The following is a 21,730-nucleotide window of genomic DNA, read 5'->3' as shown; positions in this document are numbered from 1 at the left end:
AAGTATCTCTCGTTAGCGGGTAGAAAGAAGCCAACGATTGGAAGTGCTTTTCCATTCTGATCTTGTAACTGTTCTAACTCTGCTCTGATCCCATTGCCTTTAGGGGGTATCCTTGAAGTTTGGGGGGTTTAAAAGAGAAAACAAACCAAACATGCACTGTGATGGTGGAAGGTACGTCAGTGGTGTGCTTTTTCTCACGGGTGGTATCACAGCTACCAGCACTGTGCTTTCTGTGTGTGTCGGTTTGTCAGTGACATCTGTTGTTCGAGTTAAAAACCTCCAGACTGAGCTACGTGTGGGGCCTGGAAAAGCTCTACGTGTTTTTTACTTGCCAAGTGGAAGCTTGCTTTTAAAAAGTCACAAAAGTGGGATTTTTTTTCTCCTGATGGAGTATTCTAATTGAGGTGCATTTCAATTAGATCTAGATAATGAAACACGTTTTAAAATTTATCATTTTCTTCTAAATAGAAGTTTAAAAGTATTTAGAAGTATTGTGGGATTTATTTTGTTTGGTTTTCTCCGTTGGTTTGCTCTGTTGGCTTTTTTTTGCCTCGCCGATGCCTTGTTCAAGTTTGGTTCCAACTGGGACGGCTGACAATGCTTGCCGTTAGTACGATCCGCATTAGTAAGCGTGCTCGCTGCCAGCGAAGTCATCTCCGAGCTTTGAGAAAGTTCTAAGAGAACGTTAGCGCTTCAGCTAGCGAAACGCCTCCAGCAAGAGGGGCCGCGACGGCAGCCTCCCTCCGCCCCCCGGCCCGCAGTAGTACCTCCGGGCCGCCTGGCGGCGCATGACGGCGCGGACGGGGCCCGGCGTCCCTCAACAGCCGGAAGGGCTGTGGGGCTGGGACCGGAAGAGCCGCCGGTTTGTTCGCGGCGGTAAGGGCTGCGGGCACGCCTCCCGCCGCTGCGGCCCCCTCATGGCCTTCAACTTCGGGGCGGCGGCGGGCGCCGGGGCCTCCAACCCCAGCGGTGAGTGCGGGGCCTCCGGGTGGGAACGGAGGGGCGCGGCGGCCGCTGAGGGAGAGGCGGTGGAGGAGAAGCCGTGAAGGGCCGCCGGAGCCGCGGCTGTGAGTGCGGCTGGAGCGAGTCCCGTCGGCGTGCTGCTGGGCGTCCCTGGGCTTCCCGTGCCCTGCGGCTCGGAACGCCATCCCACTAGTAACTTGGGGAGAACGGGCTTAAACCTTGCTTTTAGGTGCTTAGTAATTCGCGCTTGGTGCCAGTTAATACCTTACTCTCGTTATTAACCAGCCTGCCTCGTCTCTGGTGCCAAAACAGTATGTTAGCTGTTACTTCTGAACCTGCCTTTCTCCCAGAACTAACGCTGCCTTGCTCTCTTTCTGCTTCATGCTTGTCAGGATTTGGTGGGCTTGAAACCACAAACTCCACCGCCGGTGGGTTTAATTTTGGGGGTTTCGGATTAGCTGCTAATCCCGCAGTGAATTTTAATATTGGGAATTTCGGTGTTTCTACTACCTCAACTCCACCATTCAATTTTGGTAACAGTCTGGCAAGTGCAGGTAGATATTGCACAAATATTTGTTCTGTAATAAATGTTAATAGCAGAGGTCCAAGAATTGCGTTCATGACTCAGAATCTGTGCTGAACTTTCTTCATATGCTGTGAAGACTGGAGGTTTAAAAGCTCTGGAAGTGAAATAAGTTGTAGAGCCATATAATTGTAAGGGATTTTTTTCCTACTAAATTGTCTAGAAATAGCTGTTAAGGAATAATGGCTGCATGCCTGATTAGACACTGAACTGGAGATGAATCGTGGTACCCTGCTAACCTTACCCAGTCCAAAATTGAGTTTCGCTCACACAGCAGAACTGAAACATTGGTTCTGCCTTTAAGTCTGGGCCATCAGAACTATTGCAGGGCTGATCCCTAATGCCTTGTTTCCTCACGTAAGATTCTTGGACTGCTGCAGTCATGGTTTTCATTCTCTCCATGTCTCCTCATCGGCCTTCTGTTGGTTACCGTGAATGTGCTGCACTTCAGTTGTTTCTGTGGAGAAACAAATTTTATACGATCAGCATAAAAATGAACGGCCCTCACTGTTATGTCCATTCCTAAAACTGTTCTGCCTCTTGACGTGGTGCACGTCCCTGCAAAGTGATTCTCTGGGAGGGTTTTGTCCAGCATGGTGCGCACTGACTGCTTGTTGAGAAAACCCTTTGTGTCCCCATGTAGGCTTATCAATTCCGAGTGACCAGCTGATAAATTTCAAGTTATGTCTTTTCCATTCTGTAAAAAAAAAAAAAAACCAACGCATTCAACTGCATGGATTTTTCATGCTTTTTCCCATATAGAATTATCCCTTGGTTCTCGTTGCCGCTGCTCGTATAGGAGTTATATTCATTCCACAGCATCGTCACTCCCTGTGTTAGAATACTCCTACCTGTTTTGTGAGTTCAGGGGATCTGGTTTGGTTTTTAATTTGGTATGAGTGCTACTGGACTATTTCTTGAGCTGAATTGAAACTAATCCAAGAGAATTTGGATACATTATTTAGTTTAGTAGTTTGCACTTCTAGATCCTTCTCTAAGAAAGGATGCTGAATTGCTGTGAATAGGAATCTATCTAAAAATTGTGTCATCTGATGGTATTCCTGCTAAGGTTGCTCACTTGCTGATAGGACTGAAACCTGAAAGTTTCAGGGAGCAGCTCTTGTAATTAGTTGTGTTGTTTGCTAAATTAAAAGAAAATGTGGCTGCATGTCAGCTTTGATTTGAGCTCATTATTTTGTATGTATATACAAGACGGTAAGTGCAGTAGGTCTAAACTGACTTTTTTTTTTTGCTATGGACATGTGAATAAGCACTGGCAGCGTTGCTTTGTTTTGATGCATTGTATGTACTGAACTGTCTATCTCCATTTGAATATGTGTAAAATCTGTCAGAAACACAGAGGATTTGAAACATGGGGCTATTCAGATGTTCACATGCTGCACATTGGGTCAGATGGTGTGTTAGCACCACTGCAGCAAAGAGAGTGCAAAGAGATGGCGTGATCAGAAGGACAAATGCAAAGATTTTGGGAGGCATGGTGGGGCTTGGGCCTGTGCTTGGGTTTCCTCCTGCTAGCCAGCAGCTGGTTTTCTTGAAAACCTGTGGGAAGCCAACAAGTTTAGTGTGTTCTTCTCTGGATGACAGTTGAACCTCAAAGTGAGGGTTGATGGGGAAACTTCCAGATGATGGGAAAAGCAGCCTTGGGGAAAAAAGACATTTCATAATTTTACTTGTGTGAGAAAGAAATCATTGCTCTGGCAGCATTTTTGTGTGGGTGCAGTGATTGTGTGCACCCTGGTCTCAGACTTCAGCTGCTTTTCTTTTTGCTCCTAGGATTTTATAAATGTCAAAAAAGCTCATGAAACATGATTGCTTATTAAATGTTTAGCCACAATATTAATTTTTAGGAATTCCAACCACTCTAAGAAAAATTATTGCAAGTTGCGTCTGCCACAAGTCACAGGGCATTTGTTACTGCTGTTTTTCTGTTTGCGTTCTTGACATACCGTGGATGTATTGGCTTTCTGGTTTGTGTTATTTCCCATTCCCTTGGATAATGAACTTGGTCCCCATGGTCAGTGTCCAAAAAACCACATGCTTGTAAAATAACACATAAAGCATCTGTCTGCATCTCATAACACCCATTGAAATATGCAGTTACTTGTCATCTTGTGCACAGCTGCCACTCACAGCACACAGCCTGCCTTACCTGCAAACTTTGTTCATTAGGTGCATTTGGAGGATTTGGGACAACCACTACCACTGCAGCGCCAGCATTTAGTTTTTCTGCTCCCACCAACACAGGCACCAGCGGTAAGAGCACAAATCTGAAAGTATTCACTTTAGAATGAAGTGTAGCATTAGCCCTTCGTAATAATTAATGTTTTGCAGCTCACGTGGATTTTTATCCTGTTCTCAATAATTCTTTGCTTATTTTCCCAGGACTGTTTGGTGCTTCCCAGAACAAAGGCTTTGGATTTGGTACTAGTTTTGGGACAGGAACTGGTACTGGCTTGGGAACTGGGTTGGGAACTGGGTTAGGCTTTGGAGGCTTCGGTACCCAACAGCAGCAGCAGCAGCAGCAGCAGACCTGTAAGTACAGCCTTCTATTCATTTATGCTTTGGCTGCCAAAGAAAGACTTAGAGGGCAACTGGAGCTTGAGTGGTAAGACTGAAGTGTTCCATAAAGGGAGCCTGTTACACTTGAACTTAGGCTGAATGGAGGCTTCTCAGAGATCTGTCTTTTGAAATACCTACGTTTTCAGCCCTTGCCCTTTTCTTGAATGAGCTTAGACAAGTTTTTGGTGACAGTATTTGCCACTTAGAGTTAGTGGTGGGAGAGAGTGGGTTCAGAAATGATGTCAAGCAGCCATGGCCTTGTTAGAAGGAGGAGGGAAACTGTTCAATTTAAACAAGTTGGATTATGAATGACTGCAAGCCTGCTGAATTTATAACAGCAAAGCTACCTTTTGCATTAAGATATTCAGGGTACCAGATCATGTATACGTGTGAATGTATTTGTCTTATTTAAATACGAAAGAGTAAGTCTCTTAACTCAGCCAACAGGAACTTCTTTTACTGATGAAGATTGGGTGTAAAAAGGTGCTTGCATAAAGCATGCCACTGATTTATGCTTATTGTGTGTTTATTTTGATTCTGAAAATGTGAAAAGAAGTAGTGTCGATGATACACAGACAGCATGCATTAGCAAGCACGCCATCTTCGTTGGTAAAGGAGTTCATTTGTTTCTCCATCCCATGCAGCATTAGGAGGCGGTTTGTTCAGCCAGCCTGCTCAGACACCTGCCCAGTCAAACCAGCTCATCAATACTGCCAGTGCTCTCTCAGCTCCGACACTCTTGGGAGATGAGAGAGATGCCATCTTGGCAAAATGGAACCAGCTGCAGGCCTTCTGGGGAACGGGCAAGGGGTACTTCAGCAATAACATCGCTCCAGTGGAGTTCACACAGGAAAACCCATTTTGCAGATTTAAGGTATGAGATTTTCACCTGCTCACAAATGGTTCTGAAGTGATGACTCTGCTGGCTGATTCCTTGTCTCAATAGCTCACAAATATCAAATTAATTTTATTTCTGTGAAGAGTAACATGAAAGCATTTTTCCGGATAATTTTTGCACTGCTGATGCATGTATTAATATGAAGAGGTCTGCAGGTGTACAGATGCTAAAAGTCCAGATATTGCTGAGATTCTAGATAGGAAGTGCATATGTGGCTCATGAAACATTCAGTGATTATGAAACTTACCTCTTCTATGACAGCACTTAGATTAGTGTGTGTGGATCAGATCTCCAGGAATTAATTTTAACATGCATTTGTTTAGGTTACAGCATTACAGAAACTATTAAAAATGATCTTCACATCTTTCAGTATCTGGAACAGGAACTCCAGGGTGTTTGGGGTTTTTGTCTCCTTTATTAAAACCAACTAAGAGCCTGGTCAGTGCACACTGTCTTAAATGTATCAGCTTTGTATATCAGCCTTAAGTATACTAGCCTGCATATCTTGATCCTCCACAAATCTTGTGCCTGCTGACTTTCTTGCTAAGCTTTCTTGCTAAGCTTTGGACTTGTGGATTTGGGTCAGGCCAGGCATGGTGATACTCTTTTCCCAAGGAGATCCATTGAAGGGCAAACGTTCTAACCTGAGTGTAGGTTAATGGTCAGTTTTGGTCTTCATATTGTGACATTTTAATAAAATATTTGTGTCAGCTCAGTGTATGCCTAACAACCATTTGGTTTCTCATGCATTGGTTTCTTTTTAGCTGTTATCTTGAGCATTTCGATGATGGAGCACATGAAAGCCTACTTTCTTGGAAGTCATCACCTAAAGCAGCTTTAAAGCTTTATGAGTTTTCAAAGAACAGCAAAGTATAAATTATGTGATACCAAACTGGTAATCTTGGAGTTCTGTTTTCTAAAATAAGGAAGTTCTCATTTCAGGTTAGGCATGGAATGCCACGTACTGCATTTACTCTTGTGATGTGAGAATTGGCACTGCCATCGTGAACTCCCATGCCTTATGTGAAATGCTGGGAAATCAGTTGTCTGCTGGCCGTGGCAGATGCCTCCAAGAAAGTAGTTAAGTTGTTAGTATAGGCCTTGGAGCAAAGCTCCTTTGGCTTATCACCTCTGTACACACTGGGCATCTGACAGGAATGAAATGTTGCTGGAAGGGCTCCATGGGTGCTGAGGAGTTCATTTGTGCATAATTCCTGTTTTGGAACAAATAAGAACTATTTCTAACCAAGAAAAGTGTGCTTTTAAGGTATGGTATAAAGCTTGTCATGTGAACAACCATGACAAAGAAAAAAACCAAGCAGAACAAAACAACCGTGCCAGCCTGAAAATATTTAATTTTGTAGAGAAATCCTGAAAAGGGATCTTTATTTATTTATCTTTTTTTAGACAGACCTGTTGGAGGAGTGGCATATATGTGGTCTTAGTACTAGTTTGCATAGTAAAACATGGTACTGCTTAGTACTTTACCTTGGTGTATAATGGGCTTTAGTCTTTCTTGTGTTGTTGAGTCTTTTCCCACAGGCTGGCTTTGTTCAGAACTAAGGAAATGAAACAGATGCTTTTTTTGTTTGTTTGTTTGTTTTTTAAAGTAGGTGATAGTATGTTTCTCTTTTGAGGTAGCAGAAGAAATAAAGGGCTTACATCAGGGACAAATGTAGCTCCAGTAACATGGAGGTCCCAAGACGTGAGTTTTTGTCCCTATTGTTCTGAATTGTTCCTTAGCTGTGGCTATTGTGCTCCCTGCCACAACAGCCCAGCCAAGTTCTGCAAGGCTCACCCTTGTGGGAAACAACCCTCTGCAAACAGAGACTTTGGCACACATCCCCCGCTTGTTTCTCTCTTCAGCTTGACTTGCACGTGGGGAAAGACACAAATCATCCACATGCACTGCTGAGGCCTTAAAGGGCAGCCTTTGTCGCAACATGTCACTGACAGTAGGTTGGTGCAGCGATTCTGAGGCAAGATGAAATGAAACACGCCTATCCCTTTATAATGAGTTATCCTTTACGATGAGTTATCAGCTTAGGTCTTCCATACAAGTGTGAGGAGTTAATTTTGGAGCCGACAGTGTTTTATTTTTTTTTTATTGGGGAGACTGCACCAGTACTTAACACAGATAGCAGAAAGGATTCTGCTATTAGACTGTGATGTTGGATTAAAACATCTAACCTTACTACAGCTCTATCACAGGATAAAGATATTGTTAAATTTTACAAGCAAGTGTGCAAATTAACAAATGACAATTAACAAAGTAAGGAAAACTGGCTATCCTAAATTCTTGCCCAAAAACCTTACTTGGTGCGTGTATTAGTTAACAGGAATATTTCATCTTTTTGTTTTGACTTATACTGCCAGGCAAACTGGGTCAACAGGATTAGAAATGTTAAGAAATCCATGAAGATTTGTGGCTGGCTTTCAATTAGGCATGTCAGTAACTATTTTTTATTTAGACATCTGGAAATGTAAAGCTTTTTTAGAATTCTCTAGTGAATTTTCTTGAAGCTGCCATTTCCCAGTGCATAGTTCTGGTTTACTGAAAATGAGGAATGGATGCTTAGAAACTTTTTTCTTGAAAATTCTGGTTTTTGTTTTTTCTTTTTTGAAAGATACTCTACCAGTGGCCTCGTGAGGATACTTACACAGGGAGATTGATGTTATGCCTTTGCATATGTAAATATGTTGTGACTTGCATTTGGAACCAATTGAGGGGTTTATCTTGATTTAGTCCCTCCCCTTCATGCCACATGATGTGTTTTGCTGAGTAATGTATTTTTGTTTGTTTGTCTGTTCATTTGCAGGCTGTGGGTTACAGTTTAATGCCCAACAACAAAGATGAAGATGGCCTTGTGGTCTTGGTCTTCAACAGAAAAGAAGTAGATATTCGAAGCCAGCAGCAGCAGCTCGTGGAATCACTACACAAAATTCTTGGAGGAAACCAGACCCTTACTGTCAACGTAGAAGGTGTTAAAACGATGCCAGATGACCAGTATGTGAATTTGACACAATTTGATTTTTTTCTTCAGGGTTGCATGTTATAAAAAGGGATGGCACCTAATCTGAGCGCCAAGTGATAGTGGTTCTGTCTTCCACTCTTAGTAATTTTTAGATCTCTTTAACTTGGACTCACTGCATCTTGTTTTACTTCAGGCATTAAGCCCATTTATCTTTCTTATGTATGCGGCTTGTTTTTTCTGGAGTGCACAGCTGAGAACCCTCAGCTCAATTCAGGAAATAAGCTTTTCAGATGATGCCGATATTTCTGCTTGTTACTTTGCTACCGTTTCATTACTGCTGCATTATTCTTAATGCAGTACTAGTGTCACTGTGTAGTATGGCTGTTAAAACTGGGGGTACCATATTTTGTAGACTATTTGCAGTGCCTGTAGGCTATTTTCTGCTGCGCTGTGTTAAACCGTAGATTTATTTCTACTTGATATCTCACTTAGCTAAAGTTAACCATCAACATGGAAAAGCAAACTTCAATTCAGGTTTGTTCTCCATTGAGTTAGCCTCTCTACGCTGTTTCTTTGTCTCACACTATGTGTTTGTCTTGCTCAGGACAGAAGTGATCATTTATGTTGTTGAGCGTTCACCCAATGGCACTTCAAGGAGAGTTCCAGCAACCACCCTCTACGCCCACTTTGAACAAGCCAACATAAAATCATCCCTGCAGCAGCTGGGGGTCAGCTTCTCCATGGCCAGAACAGAGCTCTCCCCAGCCCAAGTCAAACAGCTCCTTCAAAACCCCCCTGCTGGTATGTGGTCAGGGGCTCCTCAGGGCACGGTCAGGCCTCTGCCAGGTGCTTATTGGTTCTCTGGGAAAAATGCGGGTGTCAGCCCACTGGAAAACACCATTTAAAGCTGCAGGTGTTTTGAAGGCATTCTGGTGTGCTGACCTGTTCTAATTACAAGCTAGCTTAGCTGCTGAAGTGCAACCTAGTCTGCTAAAACACTTGTGCAAAAGCTTAATTTTTCAGTGGTATGCCACACAGCCATGGACTATGTGTGATTTTGGCCGCCATTGTCACTTACTTTGACTCGTCTGATGGAAGTTGTTTTGTGCTGTTTGTTTTAAAAAGCTGTATGTCAGAATAATCATGTCCTTTTTTTTGCTTCCTCGGCTGTTGGCTTTTTTTTTTTGAGTGGTGAAAGTGGTGTCTCTTAGCCCATATCTGTATGTCACATGGCTACAGATAGTAAATGAGTATTTTAGCTTGCTGCTCAAGATAATCTTAGTATATGCTCCATATCAATGAAATGTTATGTGTGGCACTTGCAGTGAACTCCCTCTGGTGGGTAGGGAAAGCAGTGCATGGTACATAACAGGTTCTGTGTAGTGTGTTTGCTAGGACCAGTGTTGAAACACAGCAGTTGTTACACCTGGATTGCAAGTACTTGGGCAGAACAGCCAAGCTGCAGGTGGGGATGAGCAGCAGAGTTTCATTGCTGCAGCGCTAAGGAAGGGGGCACTGTGTTGCAAGATGGTCTTCACCATTGGAGATGTGTCATAAGGATGGTGGTTGGGCACAGTTTGTTAGTCTTTGTTTACAGAAATAATAAGGAATTTTTCTTGTTTAAACATGACTGTCTGCTTGGATCAATTGTTGATCGTTGCTTCCCTGCCCTTTAAGGCCAGCAGGAGCGTGTCTTTTGGCACCCAGCCCAAGACCAAGATTTTAAGAGCTACCCTTGTTTGATTAACCTTAGTTTGTACAACTGTCATTAAGCATACTTCTTGGGGTTTGTGTATTTCCTAATATTTTACCTGTTTAACAGCTGTAAGATACATTATTTACATTATCTAGTCAGATAATTTTATTTATTTATTTTAGGTGTTGATCCTATTATTTGGGAGCAAGCCAAAGTTGATAATCCTGATCCTGACAAGTAAGTCTGATAGTCTGACTATTATAAAAGTACCTAGAAAGAGGGGAGAAAAGCTGAATATACTGTAGTAGTCTTCCAGTAACTGGTAAGAAACCCCTTATAGGACAACTTTGTCCAGTGCTGATATAATTTGAAGAAATGAAGTTAACTAGAAATGGCTGCCTAGTTCCTTTACTCATTCAGGTGCTTAAAGAGGAGTCAGGATGAAGAACTTTCTTTTGCTTTTCTTTTTTTTTTTTTTTTTTAAATCTTAATTTATCAACAGCCAAGATCACTTGTAATCATTAATTATTTCTTACAACACGTTTGTATTAAATACTTACTTATTTATAGGCTTATTCCTGTGCCCATGGTGGGTTTCAAGGAATTGTTGAGAAGATTGAAGGTCCAAGATCAGATGACCAAACAGCATCAAACTCGCTTAGATGTAAGTTGTCTTAGTTTTATCATGATTACTTGCTACTGCTGAAGGATTTGTTATAAAATGAGCATTTCTTCTGTATGCTAAAAAAACTGAAGGTAGAACAACATGCATTGGATTGTGGTGACTTCTTTTTTTTCACCTCACTGTTCCATAATATATTACTTAATTATATACTTTGGCCAAAATTACGTTTTGGGTTTTGGTTTTTCAGGCTCAAGTTTACTGTGTTGTTATAGGCTAAATCAAACTTGGATTTTTCAAAATGGCTGAATTAAGTTGCATTGACTCAGACTTTTAATTTGGATAGCCATATTTTTCATGCCTTCTGGAAATCCCACTTGCAGATGAAAACAAACAGCAGCGGCCCAGCAAAAAACTTATTGAAAGCATCTTTTGCAAGGACCTTCAGTTGCTGAACTGAGTACTATTTTCAAGCTGGTTTCAAATTAGGACTACTGTGCTCTGTTATCACAAACTTATACAACTTCAAAGTAATTTGTATCCTCTGCAGATAATATCAGAAGATATCAGTGAGTTGCAGAAAAACCAGACTACAACTATGGCAAAAATTGCACAATACAAAAGGAAACTGATGGCTCTTTCTCACAGAACGTTACAGGTAACACGGGCATTGTTAAGTGACTCATTCTGACAACTAGTTAGGTGTCAGAAAGCAAACCAACAGGGGATGGGGTCCCAGATGACCTGTGCAGTCATGTGCACAGCTGATATTGAAAATGAAATTCTGTCTTCCTGTAAATGGAATTAACGTGCAGAGCTGTCAGGGAAAGCTTATTCAGAAGCTGTGGGACTACTGTGAAGTCTTAAAGCAGCAGAAGGAATGACAAAATAAATCTCATGAGCGAGTTACCAGTGGAAGAACAGAAAGAGAAAGGGGTGGGCTGGTAGGGAAAGAGATGAGCAAAGTATTCTCTAACAAACCTCAAAGGCTTCTTTTGCAGGTGTTAATAAAACAAGAGATCCAAAGGAAAAGTGGCTATGCCATTCAGGCAGATGAAGAACAGCTTCGTGTACAGTTAGATATAATTCAGTGTGAACTTAACGCACCAACACAGTTCAGAGTGAGTAGTTGAAAGATTTTTGCCCAGAACTTGACCGATGACCCTGTTCTTTTCCTCTACGTGTAAAGTTTTCCAAACCATGCATGTGCTCTGACAGATGTAACGGACCTTTAAAGATTCCTTCCAACTCTAAGGATTCTATGATTCTATATAAATAAGTAGCATTTAGTTTAAGTCTCTCTCTTCTCTTTTCATAGGGCAGACTGAATGAGCTCATGTCCCAAATCAGGATGCAAAACCACTTTGGAGCAGTGAGGGCTGAAGAGCGTTATTACATAGATTCAGACCTCTTAAGAGAAATAAAGCAAGTATGTATTACCTGGTTGACTGCTGAGATACTTTCCATTTCCTAATTTATGCCAGCGAGGCAATAATTTGGGAGATGTATTTAGAATTTTGTGGCTGTTTGATGGTAAACTCCTTTTTCCTGTTTTCAACTGCAATGCTTCAAGGTCGTATAAAGCTAGAATTAAGCTGTTAGTGCTGAAAGTGTTGTTTTTTCTTCTTTACAAAGTAATTTGCTATGTTTTTTGATGTGCTAAGGCTTCTAGATATGACTACTTTGAGAAATCTGACTTAATCTGTGAAGTTAAACAACACTCACACTGGTTTTTAAACTACCTGCAGCATCTGAAGCAGCAGCAAGAAGGCCTGAGTCACCTAATTAGCATTATAAAAGATGACTTGGAGGACATCAAACTGATAGAACATGAGTTGAATGAGAGCATTCCCATGAGAGGAGGTTTCTTCAGTTGACGAGCAGGATTCTGCTGGGCTCACGTGGAATGTTATTTGAGTTTATCATTCACCTTCCAAGGCCAAAACTGGTGAGGTAAAATAAAATGTGCATCTTTCAGGAGCAATGGTGTATTGGCTGTTATTTTTTTTAGAATTTGCAAAGCCTCTTCTAAGCTTTTGAATTTGACCTTTGGAAGGTTTATATTTTGTAAAGCTGTATACGCTTTAAAGAAAGAAAGAAAACTGAATCTGTTCAGATACTGTTTTACTATAAAACAATATGTACTATTGTACATTTTTTTTTTCTTTAATTACAGCAGAGTTGTCTTAGAAATGCAGTGCTGAGGGAATTGTTCCACTTGTGACTTGGTTTGTGGAAGCTTAGCTGCTTCCATGTTTTTGTCAAAACAGCTGAGTAATGTTATGTAAAGAGCTAATCTAAATCTTTACAGAAATGTCTGAACTATGTTGGTCTTTGTAATGCTGGTAGTTCTTTGGGGCATTTCCAGGGTATGCCCTTCCTTTGGACTGTTTACATATGTGAATTTTACAGTGCTTTTCTGCCCCTCAGCTAAAAACAGTGTCTAGATATTGTCTTCTGCTTTTTTTTTTTATTTTGAATTTCTGGAAAATAATAAATTCAGTCTGACTTTGTAATAAGTGTGCATGACGTTGGCTCCTTTTCAGCTCTGTCAGTAAAGCTGTGAAGCTCCCAGCAAATCCAAGTTAATGCATTTCACTTCCTCTAGGCACTGCACGTAACAAGCTATTCAGTTTGATGCCACAGCACTCCTTAACAGCTTCAGTCCCCAAACTAAAATCCAATACCCTTAGATCCTACCTGGTACCAAGTACTGCAGAGTGGTACTAGAAGCACTGGAGAACCACCTTTTCTGTCCTCAAGTTGCCTCAAGCCACAGAAAATAACTGAAACAAAAATACCTAATTCCCTAAAGGAGAAGGTTGTACAGCACATTTAGAACTCACCTTAGAAATAGAATTTTGTTCATTAGCCCAAGAAGATGATTACCAAGGCCACAGCACCCCTGCTAGAATGATTCTGCTGCAGGTATGAGAGAAAGAGAGTCTGTGTTTCCTTTACACTTTCTTTAAAAATTTAAATGCTCCCCCATTGGTTTTTAAGCTGCAGTGGCATCATGCTTCAAAATTGAACAACCTCAAGCATAAAGCAGCATTGCTTTAGCTGGGGAGTAGTTAGTATCAAAAGGGTACCCTTGGCAGATTTAAGAGCGTGTGGAAGAGACTGTTCAGTAAATATGAGATGATGGTAGTTTATTTTTTCTATGCATTGCTCCACTGCATATTTTAGTAGATATATCTTAGTGAAGCAAAGGAACAATGGGAGAAATAGATGTTGTCACAGAAATAGCACTGTTTATAGTAGAACTGAAAATCTAGAGAAGGCATGATGAACAGCTTTGAACAAGGCATCTAGAAAAAAGTTTATTATTAAGGAAGACTGTGCTCTAGCAATTGCTAGCTAGTAAAGCAGTCCCTCCAAGAAATACCTTTAATTTTACTCAACTTGAATAGACTTGTAAAATGTCATGACATGCATTGATGAGAGAAATTAACTTGCCTCTCCCCTTGAGCAGAGTTTTCTATTTATAACACAGTTCCTTTTACAATGCAGTCATAACTGAGGTATAACTTATCTATTTTATCATTACCTTCCCCACATGGATCACAGCTGTTGGCTGGGCGGTCCCAGTCTTCAATGAAGAGCATCAGGAACCTGCCTTCCCTTCCTCTGGTTTGTAGCTGCGGGCACGCTCTGCAGTTAGGTAGGAAGCAGTCCTGGCTTTGCAGACAAGGCATTGGATGTGATGCCCTGCCCTGGGTTCTCACTGCTGGGACTGTTTGACAAGGCGGAAGGCTTCTAGAAACTCGTTGAAGTCAATGTTTCCATCTTTATTGAAATCAATGCTGCGAACTAAGTCATTGATACCATCGTCTGTGAGCTCAATGTTCATGTGGGAGCTGAACAGCTTCCAGGTTTGGTGGAACTCCTCAAATGAGATGAGACCTGTGAGGCAGAAGAGGCACAGCTGCCTCAGTACAAGGCTTGCCAGCACCTGCTCAGATTCACTGCCTGCTACCCTAAAGGAAGGAAGTGACTTTCAGATTCTACAGCTAAAGTTCCTAGCACAGAGAACAATGGATAAACTACAAAATAAAAGTGGCAAAGAGACATAAAACAATGTGTGGGAACAAGAGAAAGACTTGTCCGTTCTCCTCCCTAATGTGATTTGGTGGAGATAACTGCTCATGAGCAGATAACTCAGAACCCAGAGACGCTGCATTATTATCATTGCTCTCATAACCATTTTTTCTGCTGAACTCCTCCGGAAAAAGAAAATCAGCTGCACAATTCCTTTGAAACGCCTCATTTGTGGACATATGCATTGATAATATAGAAGCTCTTGAGGCTGATACAGGAAGGAAGATACATGCCCTTTACTGTTCAATCAGAATCCTTTAGTAGATACTAAAGGAAGACCAAAAGTAGAATGGAATGAAACACAGTGATCAACACACCTTATACACCTCCTTACCTGAATGATCTCTGTCTATGATCCTGAATATGGTCTCCAGGTTGGATCTGTTTCGATAGATAACTTCCAGCAAGCTTGACTGGATGTGCTGAAAGACAACATATTGTCATGCTCATTCTACCCTTTTCAATAGGTCTGTATTTCTGCTCTGATCACTAGCTGCAAATCTTCACATAATTAAAAATGTTTATGGCTCTTGGGAGTTTGCCAGCAGTGCACTTTGCACTGTGTATATGTTATGAAGTGAGTTCATGATGTCTGAGCCTTCTATGCAGCTCTGAATTAAAGCACACCATCAACCTGTCACTTCCAACTGTACCATTTCCCAAGTCAACAGAGGAGAAAGGGACTCAAGCTATAACCATTGCAGTTGTTTCTGCTGAGTGCAATCAGGAAGGCTGTGAATCACAGAATGGAGTACAGTTTTCCTATTCAAAAACCTGTATCCAAAACTAGCTCTGGGCTTTTATCTCATACATATCATCCATTTCTACAATGGAACAAGCACCTCTAGAATACTCAAATTCATGCAAGTGCTTTGTTGACTTCATTATGCTTTTGGATTATACAGGAACTATCCACTCTCCTAACCTCTCCTGCCATGCTTGGCCCAATGCACTGAGGCCTTGTGAGCTGCTCTGCTTTGACAGAAGGGGGTGAGGCCTTACCTCTTGGCTCCTCTGCTCCATGGCCAAATCATCAAGCCAGGACTTGTACTCCAGCATGCCATCTGCTGTGCTGCGTACCAACTGTGGTCTCAACATCCGCCACGGCAGTCCCAGGTGCAAGACTGACTCCACTGCTGTTGCCCAGTTGCTCAGCGTGATCCTTCCTGTGGGGGAAAGCCATGGGGACCGCTGAAACCAGTGGATGAAAACATGTAAAGACTGTCACTCCCAGGTGCTATATGTGGCCAGGCTAGAAACCAACCCCAGAAGATCTATTATGCCAAACTGCAACACAGTTGGCACCAAACAAAACGCTCAAGGTGCCCTGCTAGCTAGTAGGGTCATGAAGCAGTAACACAGCAAAAGCAGTTAATGCTCTCCCTGCCACCAAAGCAAAAAACCTACAACAGCATGCTTACCCAGCCTACTGCCCTGCTGACAGAGACAGCTCCATTTCTCCATGGCGCCTGTGAGCACTTCAGTTCATGTAAAGGCCTTACACAGTTTTACAGACATCTGCCTACAGCAGCCACTGCACAGTACAAGTGCTTTCTGCTCCCACCAGCCTCAGCAAGCTTTTGACTACTGCAACAAATTAGGGTATGGAGCTGCAAACCTCTGAACACTTAATTTTGTGTATTTCATTGCAAATCTGTGACCTGCATCCAGTCCTTTCCTGCAGCTTGTGGCCTGCACAACTACATGAGTAGTTCCTCAGTGACCCAGGAATGTAGAAAAACTCCCAGTTTAGCAGTTGCTCTAAGAGTTAAACTGGACTCGTGGGAACAATTTCACAGCCTGGGAAGGAATACCCAACAGGAAGGCTGTTCTGCTGACTGCCATGTCCCTGTTTCCCCCAAGGCACATACAGACAGATCCGCTCAGCTTGGTTGATTCTCCTGACTGGTGCAAAAGCAGCCTGAGTATTATGAACTCACAGCTCTCTCCTTAAGACTGACAGTGGTAGCTGGCACAAAAGGGATTCTTCAATTTCGACTTCAAAGAGATTTTAGACTTTAGGATTGCAGAGGCTTAGAAACCACTCAGCCAAGTGACAGATGTGTTCCAGGTCATTTTTACAGTGCTTTCTCAGTACTCCTGGTGCAAAAGGTTCTCCTTTCACCAAGTTTGAACTGCCACACATTAAGCTCATCATCTCTCGCTTCTCTTCCAACACCCCCTCATAACAATAAGGCATTAAAGCAGAAGAGAGAGTGAATAACAGCAAATGGGACCAATATTGTTGCAAGGTCTGACATAGCCTGTGGTAGTCACTGACAGCTGTCAGTGAAGAATCTCCCAACCGGACATGCACTCACCTTAACCTTTTCCACTTCATCCCACCAGAGAATTAACTCAGTGTCTCATGGCTCAGATTTACCTGTATTGTCTTTATCGTACAGCTTGAATGCACTGATGAGGGCAGAGGTGTGAGCAAACAGCTTTTCCCGCAGGGCTCGGAAGGCTGACTCCTCTACTCTGCTGATTCTGAAGCATGCAGAGAAGAAAGAAGCATTTTAAGGACATGCCATGAAGTGCAAGGGAAGCTGCACATCCCACTCCTCTGGCACGTCCATGGATTGCTCACACCCTCACACAACAGCCCTACACAGCTACTGCTTCTCTGCAGTGTTCGTAACAAGGCACTGCATACCTAGAGCAGTATTTCCCACAGCTGATGCAGTAAACCCCTGCCAAAGCAACAGAAACCTGTCCTTGCCTATATAAGCTGTCAGCAATTAGTACAAGTCCAGGGAAAAACAACCTATCCTAGCAAACTTCCACAGTTGGTACTGTGGTACACCTGTTTCTGTTTACGTATTTTTGTTTCAGTTGTTCTATCACACCAGTCCACATATATTTTTAGCAGCTGTACAGTTTTGTAAAGCAACAAAGTGAAAAGGAACTTCAGGAAGGTCAAAAGTTAAAACATGACATTGGAAAGAAAATCTGGAAAATCAGCAGCCAGTACCTATTTTGACCTTCCTTAATTGCTTCCTCCTTGTCCCTTGTGAACCTCCCTTAGGGCTATGATTTAGAACATCCAGCTATGAAAGTTCAGCTTTGGAACCAAACTTTCTCAAAGCTCCCAAAGTTTTCCCTTTGGGAATTTTGACTTGGTGAATTCTTATTAACAAAAGCCTTGCCTTTGAGTCATGGTGAGGGTGTGGGCTGTCTTGTTTGCTTGGTACTGAACAAAATGGGGCACCAGGTCTGGCCCCAACTTCACATAAGCTCCCCTGTTGCTGCCAATCTCATAATAGTTTGAGGCTGAAAATATGGTCAGTACCTAAAGAAAGGTATTTACAGTCAGAATGTACATCCTCTGTTATATGTATATAGGTATCATGAAAACAGTGCATTAATCCTGTATGAAGTCAACAGATGATGAAAGAACTGAACATGATTTTCACAGGGAAAGCAAAGAGTGAGGTGAGAGTTCCTCAGGGGTGATAACAGCCTTGCATCGACCTGGCCATATGCTGAGCTTCTGCAGCTTCTCTGCCCTCTCCCAGCAAATTTCCACTTTCCACTGCAGTTCAGCTGAGGCCACTGAAGTTGCTCTGAGACTTCCAAAAGCAAAACTTTAGGGCAGCAGCTTATTATCACTTCTTTTGTATTTAATTTTCAGAAACTGCTTTAATTGCAGGCAATTGCACAAATGAATTCAGGTCTTTTCTCACATCAGAGAAATGTGCTTTACCTGTGTAACGGTTCTCCGCAACAGAGAAACTGTTTCTGACTGCCCCAAACTAAGTACTCAGCTAGTAGCATATTTCAGTAACTCCCAATATGGCTGCTCAATCTTTTTATATATACTTCGAAAAAAAAAAAAAACCTAAAACAAAACCAAGCCAACAACCTACAACACTGGAAGAAATGAAGAACAGAGACAACAGCAGGATGGAAACCCCAGCATCCTTCCACCACCCCCTCACCAACCTTCCGGTTGTGACAGAACTCATAGCCATCTTGCTTGCACTCATGGGAGCGGATGAGGAACTGCAGGTTGTACTTCTCAAGGATCTTCCCTGTCACATCAGGCCCAAAATAGCAGCCGCCACCTCGCACCGTATTTTCTCTGCAGCCCTCCTGAGGCATGGGGTCACTCCAGAGGATGTCTAAAATCTGAAATAATCAGAACAGTTCACTGAATGATGTGTACCCATTGACATTTACTAAGCAAATACAGCACCATCTCTGCATCCCTGCTGGGACTGCTGCTGCTACCATAGTGCAGAGATCTTTCCTGAATCACAGCTGAATCTCCATATTGCTCTGCAAGACTGTCACAGCCCTGAGCCACCACAAAACTGATGATACTGTTAGCCCAGAGCTGCAGCCACGCCAAAAGTGCCTGAGGAAGAGAGAGATCTATGAATTAGGCCTGATACAAGCTTTCCCTTTGCTCTTCATGGATTTCAAGGAGACTTTTCTGTCTTCCTGCAGCCCAAAACATGTCCCGGGACAAGTAACCCAGCAGATCCCCAGACCAAGAGTGGGCTTAGTACTAAACTCGTTTGCATGACAGTCTAGATGTTCAGCAGCCTTCACTACTGTAAGTGCTGACTCAGTGACCACTACGTGGATTAAAGTTTAATCTCTTTAACCCTGACCTGAATATACAGCTTTACGCTGATAAGGTGTGTAATACCAGGATGTCATCTGCGATGGGTGGTGAGGAACAACGGTTTCATAGCACGCAAAAGAGTCTCCCAAACAGTCTGGTCCAACAGAAAGCGGAAATCAAGTTCCCAGGCTCTGAGAGCAATGTACTCAACATACAGCTTGGATAAAACCAGAGAATCAGTCTGTTCTTAGTATCCAAGATCACAACTCCCTTGTCAGCAAATGACGTATTCACTCATAGCATTGGCCTCAAATATCCCATGCACACACTAAGTGATATAAACACTGGGCTCTATCATCAGTCTTGCCTATCATTTATCTCCCCCACAGTGAATCATAAAAACCTGTCACCCCACTCTGTGCCTGAACAGTTTGATTTATACAACAGGGGAGTGCTGTGCTAGGTACAAATGCTGGAACAGAGCCTGGAGTGCAGACAGCCAAAAACCCAGTGGAGAGGCTGACATACAGGGCTAGGAGAAAGGCAATGGCAGAACAGCAGCTAGCACCAGTCACACAGCCTGCATTCTACAGGAATCTCATGCACAGCTCTTCACTTGCTAGTGATTTATGCCATAGGACGCGCTGGAAATAGTACAACAATCCACCAAAATGTCCCCAGTGAGCAGAGAACAGAGCAGTTAGTCAAAAAACAGCAGAAAATCCATTCGCTCTTCTGATGGCACTTCAGCACTGACTTGCTCCTTAACTCTACTTTGCAGAGCAGCAAAAATCTCTTTGCAAAGAGGTCTGTGCATTGACCCACACATTTTATAGCAAGATTCCTCAAAGGAACAGAGAACAAAGCTGTGAAAGGCACCAAAAGCAGAGCCCTGCTTATACCACTCACCTGCTTCCACTCCTCTTGCCGAGTCCAGCACGGCCCATCCAAATCTGTTAAGGAGACCAAACTGGAGCAAGTGAGCTCCTCCTCCTCCGAATCGCTGATGTCCACCAACTTGCGGCACCACTCGATTTGCTCCTGCACTGTCTGCCGGACCCACCTGGAGAACTCCACCCTGTTGGCCATGCTGGGAGCCTGGGCTGGTCGGGGCTGTGAGGGTAAGCTGGACGTTGTCTCATTCCCTGCTGAATCAGGCTTTGCTTGGCTCTCCCCATTTATCTCCTTTATTTCCACATTTCTGTTTGACTCTTTTCTTTTCTTCCCTCTCAATACAGAAATAAACTGCAAGAGGAAGGAGAGAAAGCACAGATAGTTAAATGGCTTGGAAAGCTGGATCTCTAGCTCTAACATCTTCAAACAGAAATCTGTCAAGCGACCAAGGCCACTAAGCTTCAATTAGTTTTGCTGCTATGAAATGGAGATTAATTGTAGGAGGTTATTAGTGCCACTTGCTCAGATGTACCATTCTTGGCTTAAAGCTGGGGCCACAAACACAGCCTGAATCTGGATTCATCTCTTCTTCATCAACTTTACAGTGCTCAGAAATTTCATAAAAGATTGCATGGAGTTAATCTGCACTTGGAACAAGACAGAAGAATGAAGGAAAGACAAATCACTAATACAAAGTGCTTGCCATTATATTTAGAGAAGGGAAGTAGTATTTTCTCAACTAGCACATTTAACACAGATAAATTAAATGACTTCTCACAATCCCTCTGGAAATATGGTGCTTAGAAAAAGAAAAAAAAAAAAAAAAAAAAAGACTAATGACCCATGGGATGACAAGACCCTGTCACTGCTGTGTTATTACTGTCAATACCACCACACCCATGTAACAATGTAACCGTCCACCGTTTACCTGGCTACAATACTCTCAGCTTCCAGAAGTCAATAACACTTCTTCCCTTCACATCTCCTGCACACACCCTATTAAATGAAATCGATGCGCTCCAGGACCGTACACAAACACACTTTTTGACTACGAAGACCATCCTTTACATTTCTCTTGTCAACAGCCAAGTTTGCACATAGGTGTAAGCTCTCAAATCACAAATCAGTAACACAGATTTCTCTTGCAACATCCAGGAAATAAAACATACTTTATTCCTTTGGATTTTCTCAAGCATGTCCAGATCAGTAGTATCAGAGACACCCCCGTGTATAACAAGGACTTTCTGATCAATCAGGGTGGCCAGAGGTAGCCAGCAGAACACATTCTGAATCATCTTCAAGATTTTCTTCCCATGCAACTAGGAGGACAAGGCAGAAAAGCAAAGATGAAGCCTCAGGCCTTCAAAGTCCACATTTCACTTGCTGCAGAAGACACGAACACATGCCTACCTTGTATTTCTGCATGACTTCCTTTGTGAAACCATACCTGCAGGAACAGAACACAAGTTGAGTGGGATTTTGCAGCAATACCCTTGACATTGTCATTAGCCCCACAAGGAACTCATACCGTAAGTTGACCATGTGGTCTTCATGGTTCCCACGATTGAGATGAACCTCTTTTGGATATATCAAAAGGAAGGTAAAGAGGATGATGAGGATCTCAAGGGACTGTTTGCCCCTATCTACAAAGTCCCCATTGAACACATAGGACTTGGAAGGAGAAGGAAGGCCATTCTGTAAAAGTAAGGACAGGAATTATGTTACAAGAAAGGTTTCCCCATGATCCTCATATACCTTCCCACCAGCTGCATGCCCTCTTACTCCTGCCCCAAGTTACCTTATAGAACAGAGCCTAACTTATTTTTATCCTCTAGGTTCCCAGTG

The 21,730-nt window shown here is 42.6% G+C and overlaps 2 protein-coding genes across 6 annotated transcripts in view; one reads left to right on the top strand and one right to left on the bottom strand.

The window, feature by feature from the left end:
• The first annotated feature begins 76 nt into the window (after window positions 1-76).
• On the top strand, window positions 77-12,833 carry NUP54 (nucleoporin 54). 3 transcript variants are annotated; one of them, XM_042811989.1, is made up of 13 exons: window positions 918-969; window positions 1,356-1,517; window positions 3,737-3,820; window positions 3,950-4,099; window positions 4,771-5,000; window positions 7,844-8,031; window positions 8,604-8,800; window positions 9,878-9,932; window positions 10,266-10,359; window positions 10,868-10,975; window positions 11,319-11,438; window positions 11,636-11,746; window positions 12,066-12,833. In XM_042811989.1, exons 1-13 carry the CDS (start codon window positions 918-920, stop codon window positions 12,192-12,194), a joined length of 1,680 nt encoding a protein of 559 aa, XP_042667923.1. In that variant the 3' UTR covers window positions 12,195-12,833. The 3 variants fall into 3 exon arrangements, with proteins under 3 accessions (XP_042667922.1, XP_042667920.1, XP_042667923.1); XM_042811988.1 differs by lacking the exons at window positions 918-969; window positions 1,356-1,517 and adding an exon at window positions 77-171; XM_042811986.1 differs by lacking the exon at window positions 1,356-1,517 and having other exon boundaries at window positions 890-969.
• PPEF2 (protein phosphatase with EF-hand domain 2) overlaps window positions 12,471-21,730 on the bottom strand; it is a 21,554-nt gene continuing 12,294 nt past the window's right edge. For 2 of the 3 annotated variants that reach the window (XM_042811984.1, XM_042811983.1), the window contains 9 exons: window positions 21,296-21,580; window positions 21,055-21,204; window positions 19,901-20,236; window positions 18,364-18,549; window positions 17,568-17,710; window positions 16,802-16,908; window positions 15,421-15,584; window positions 14,753-14,840; window positions 12,471-14,223 (listed from right to left, as the gene is read on the bottom strand). In XM_042811984.1, the coding sequence (XP_042667918.1) occupies window positions 14,042-14,223; window positions 14,753-14,840; window positions 15,421-15,584; window positions 16,802-16,908; window positions 17,568-17,710; window positions 18,364-18,549; window positions 19,901-20,236; window positions 21,055-21,204; window positions 21,296-21,580 (1,641 nt within the window). In that variant the 3' untranslated portion in view covers window positions 12,471-14,041. The remainder of the gene's footprint in view (window positions 14,224-14,752; window positions 14,841-15,420; window positions 15,585-16,801; window positions 16,909-17,567; window positions 17,711-18,363; window positions 18,550-19,900; window positions 20,237-21,054; window positions 21,205-21,295; window positions 21,581-21,730) is intronic. The other variant, XM_042811985.1, reaches the window with a different exon arrangement.

Source organism: Centrocercus urophasianus, unplaced genomic scaffold (assembly GCF_019232065.1).
Source record: "Centrocercus urophasianus isolate 14NV4802_14NV808 unplaced genomic scaffold, USGS_Curo_1.0 seq_13, whole genome shotgun sequence".
Taxonomy (NCBI): domain Eukaryota; kingdom Metazoa; phylum Chordata; class Aves; order Galliformes; family Phasianidae; genus Centrocercus; species Centrocercus urophasianus.
Note: the sequence above shows the minus strand (reverse complement) of the source record. Positions and strands in the feature narration are given on the sequence as shown.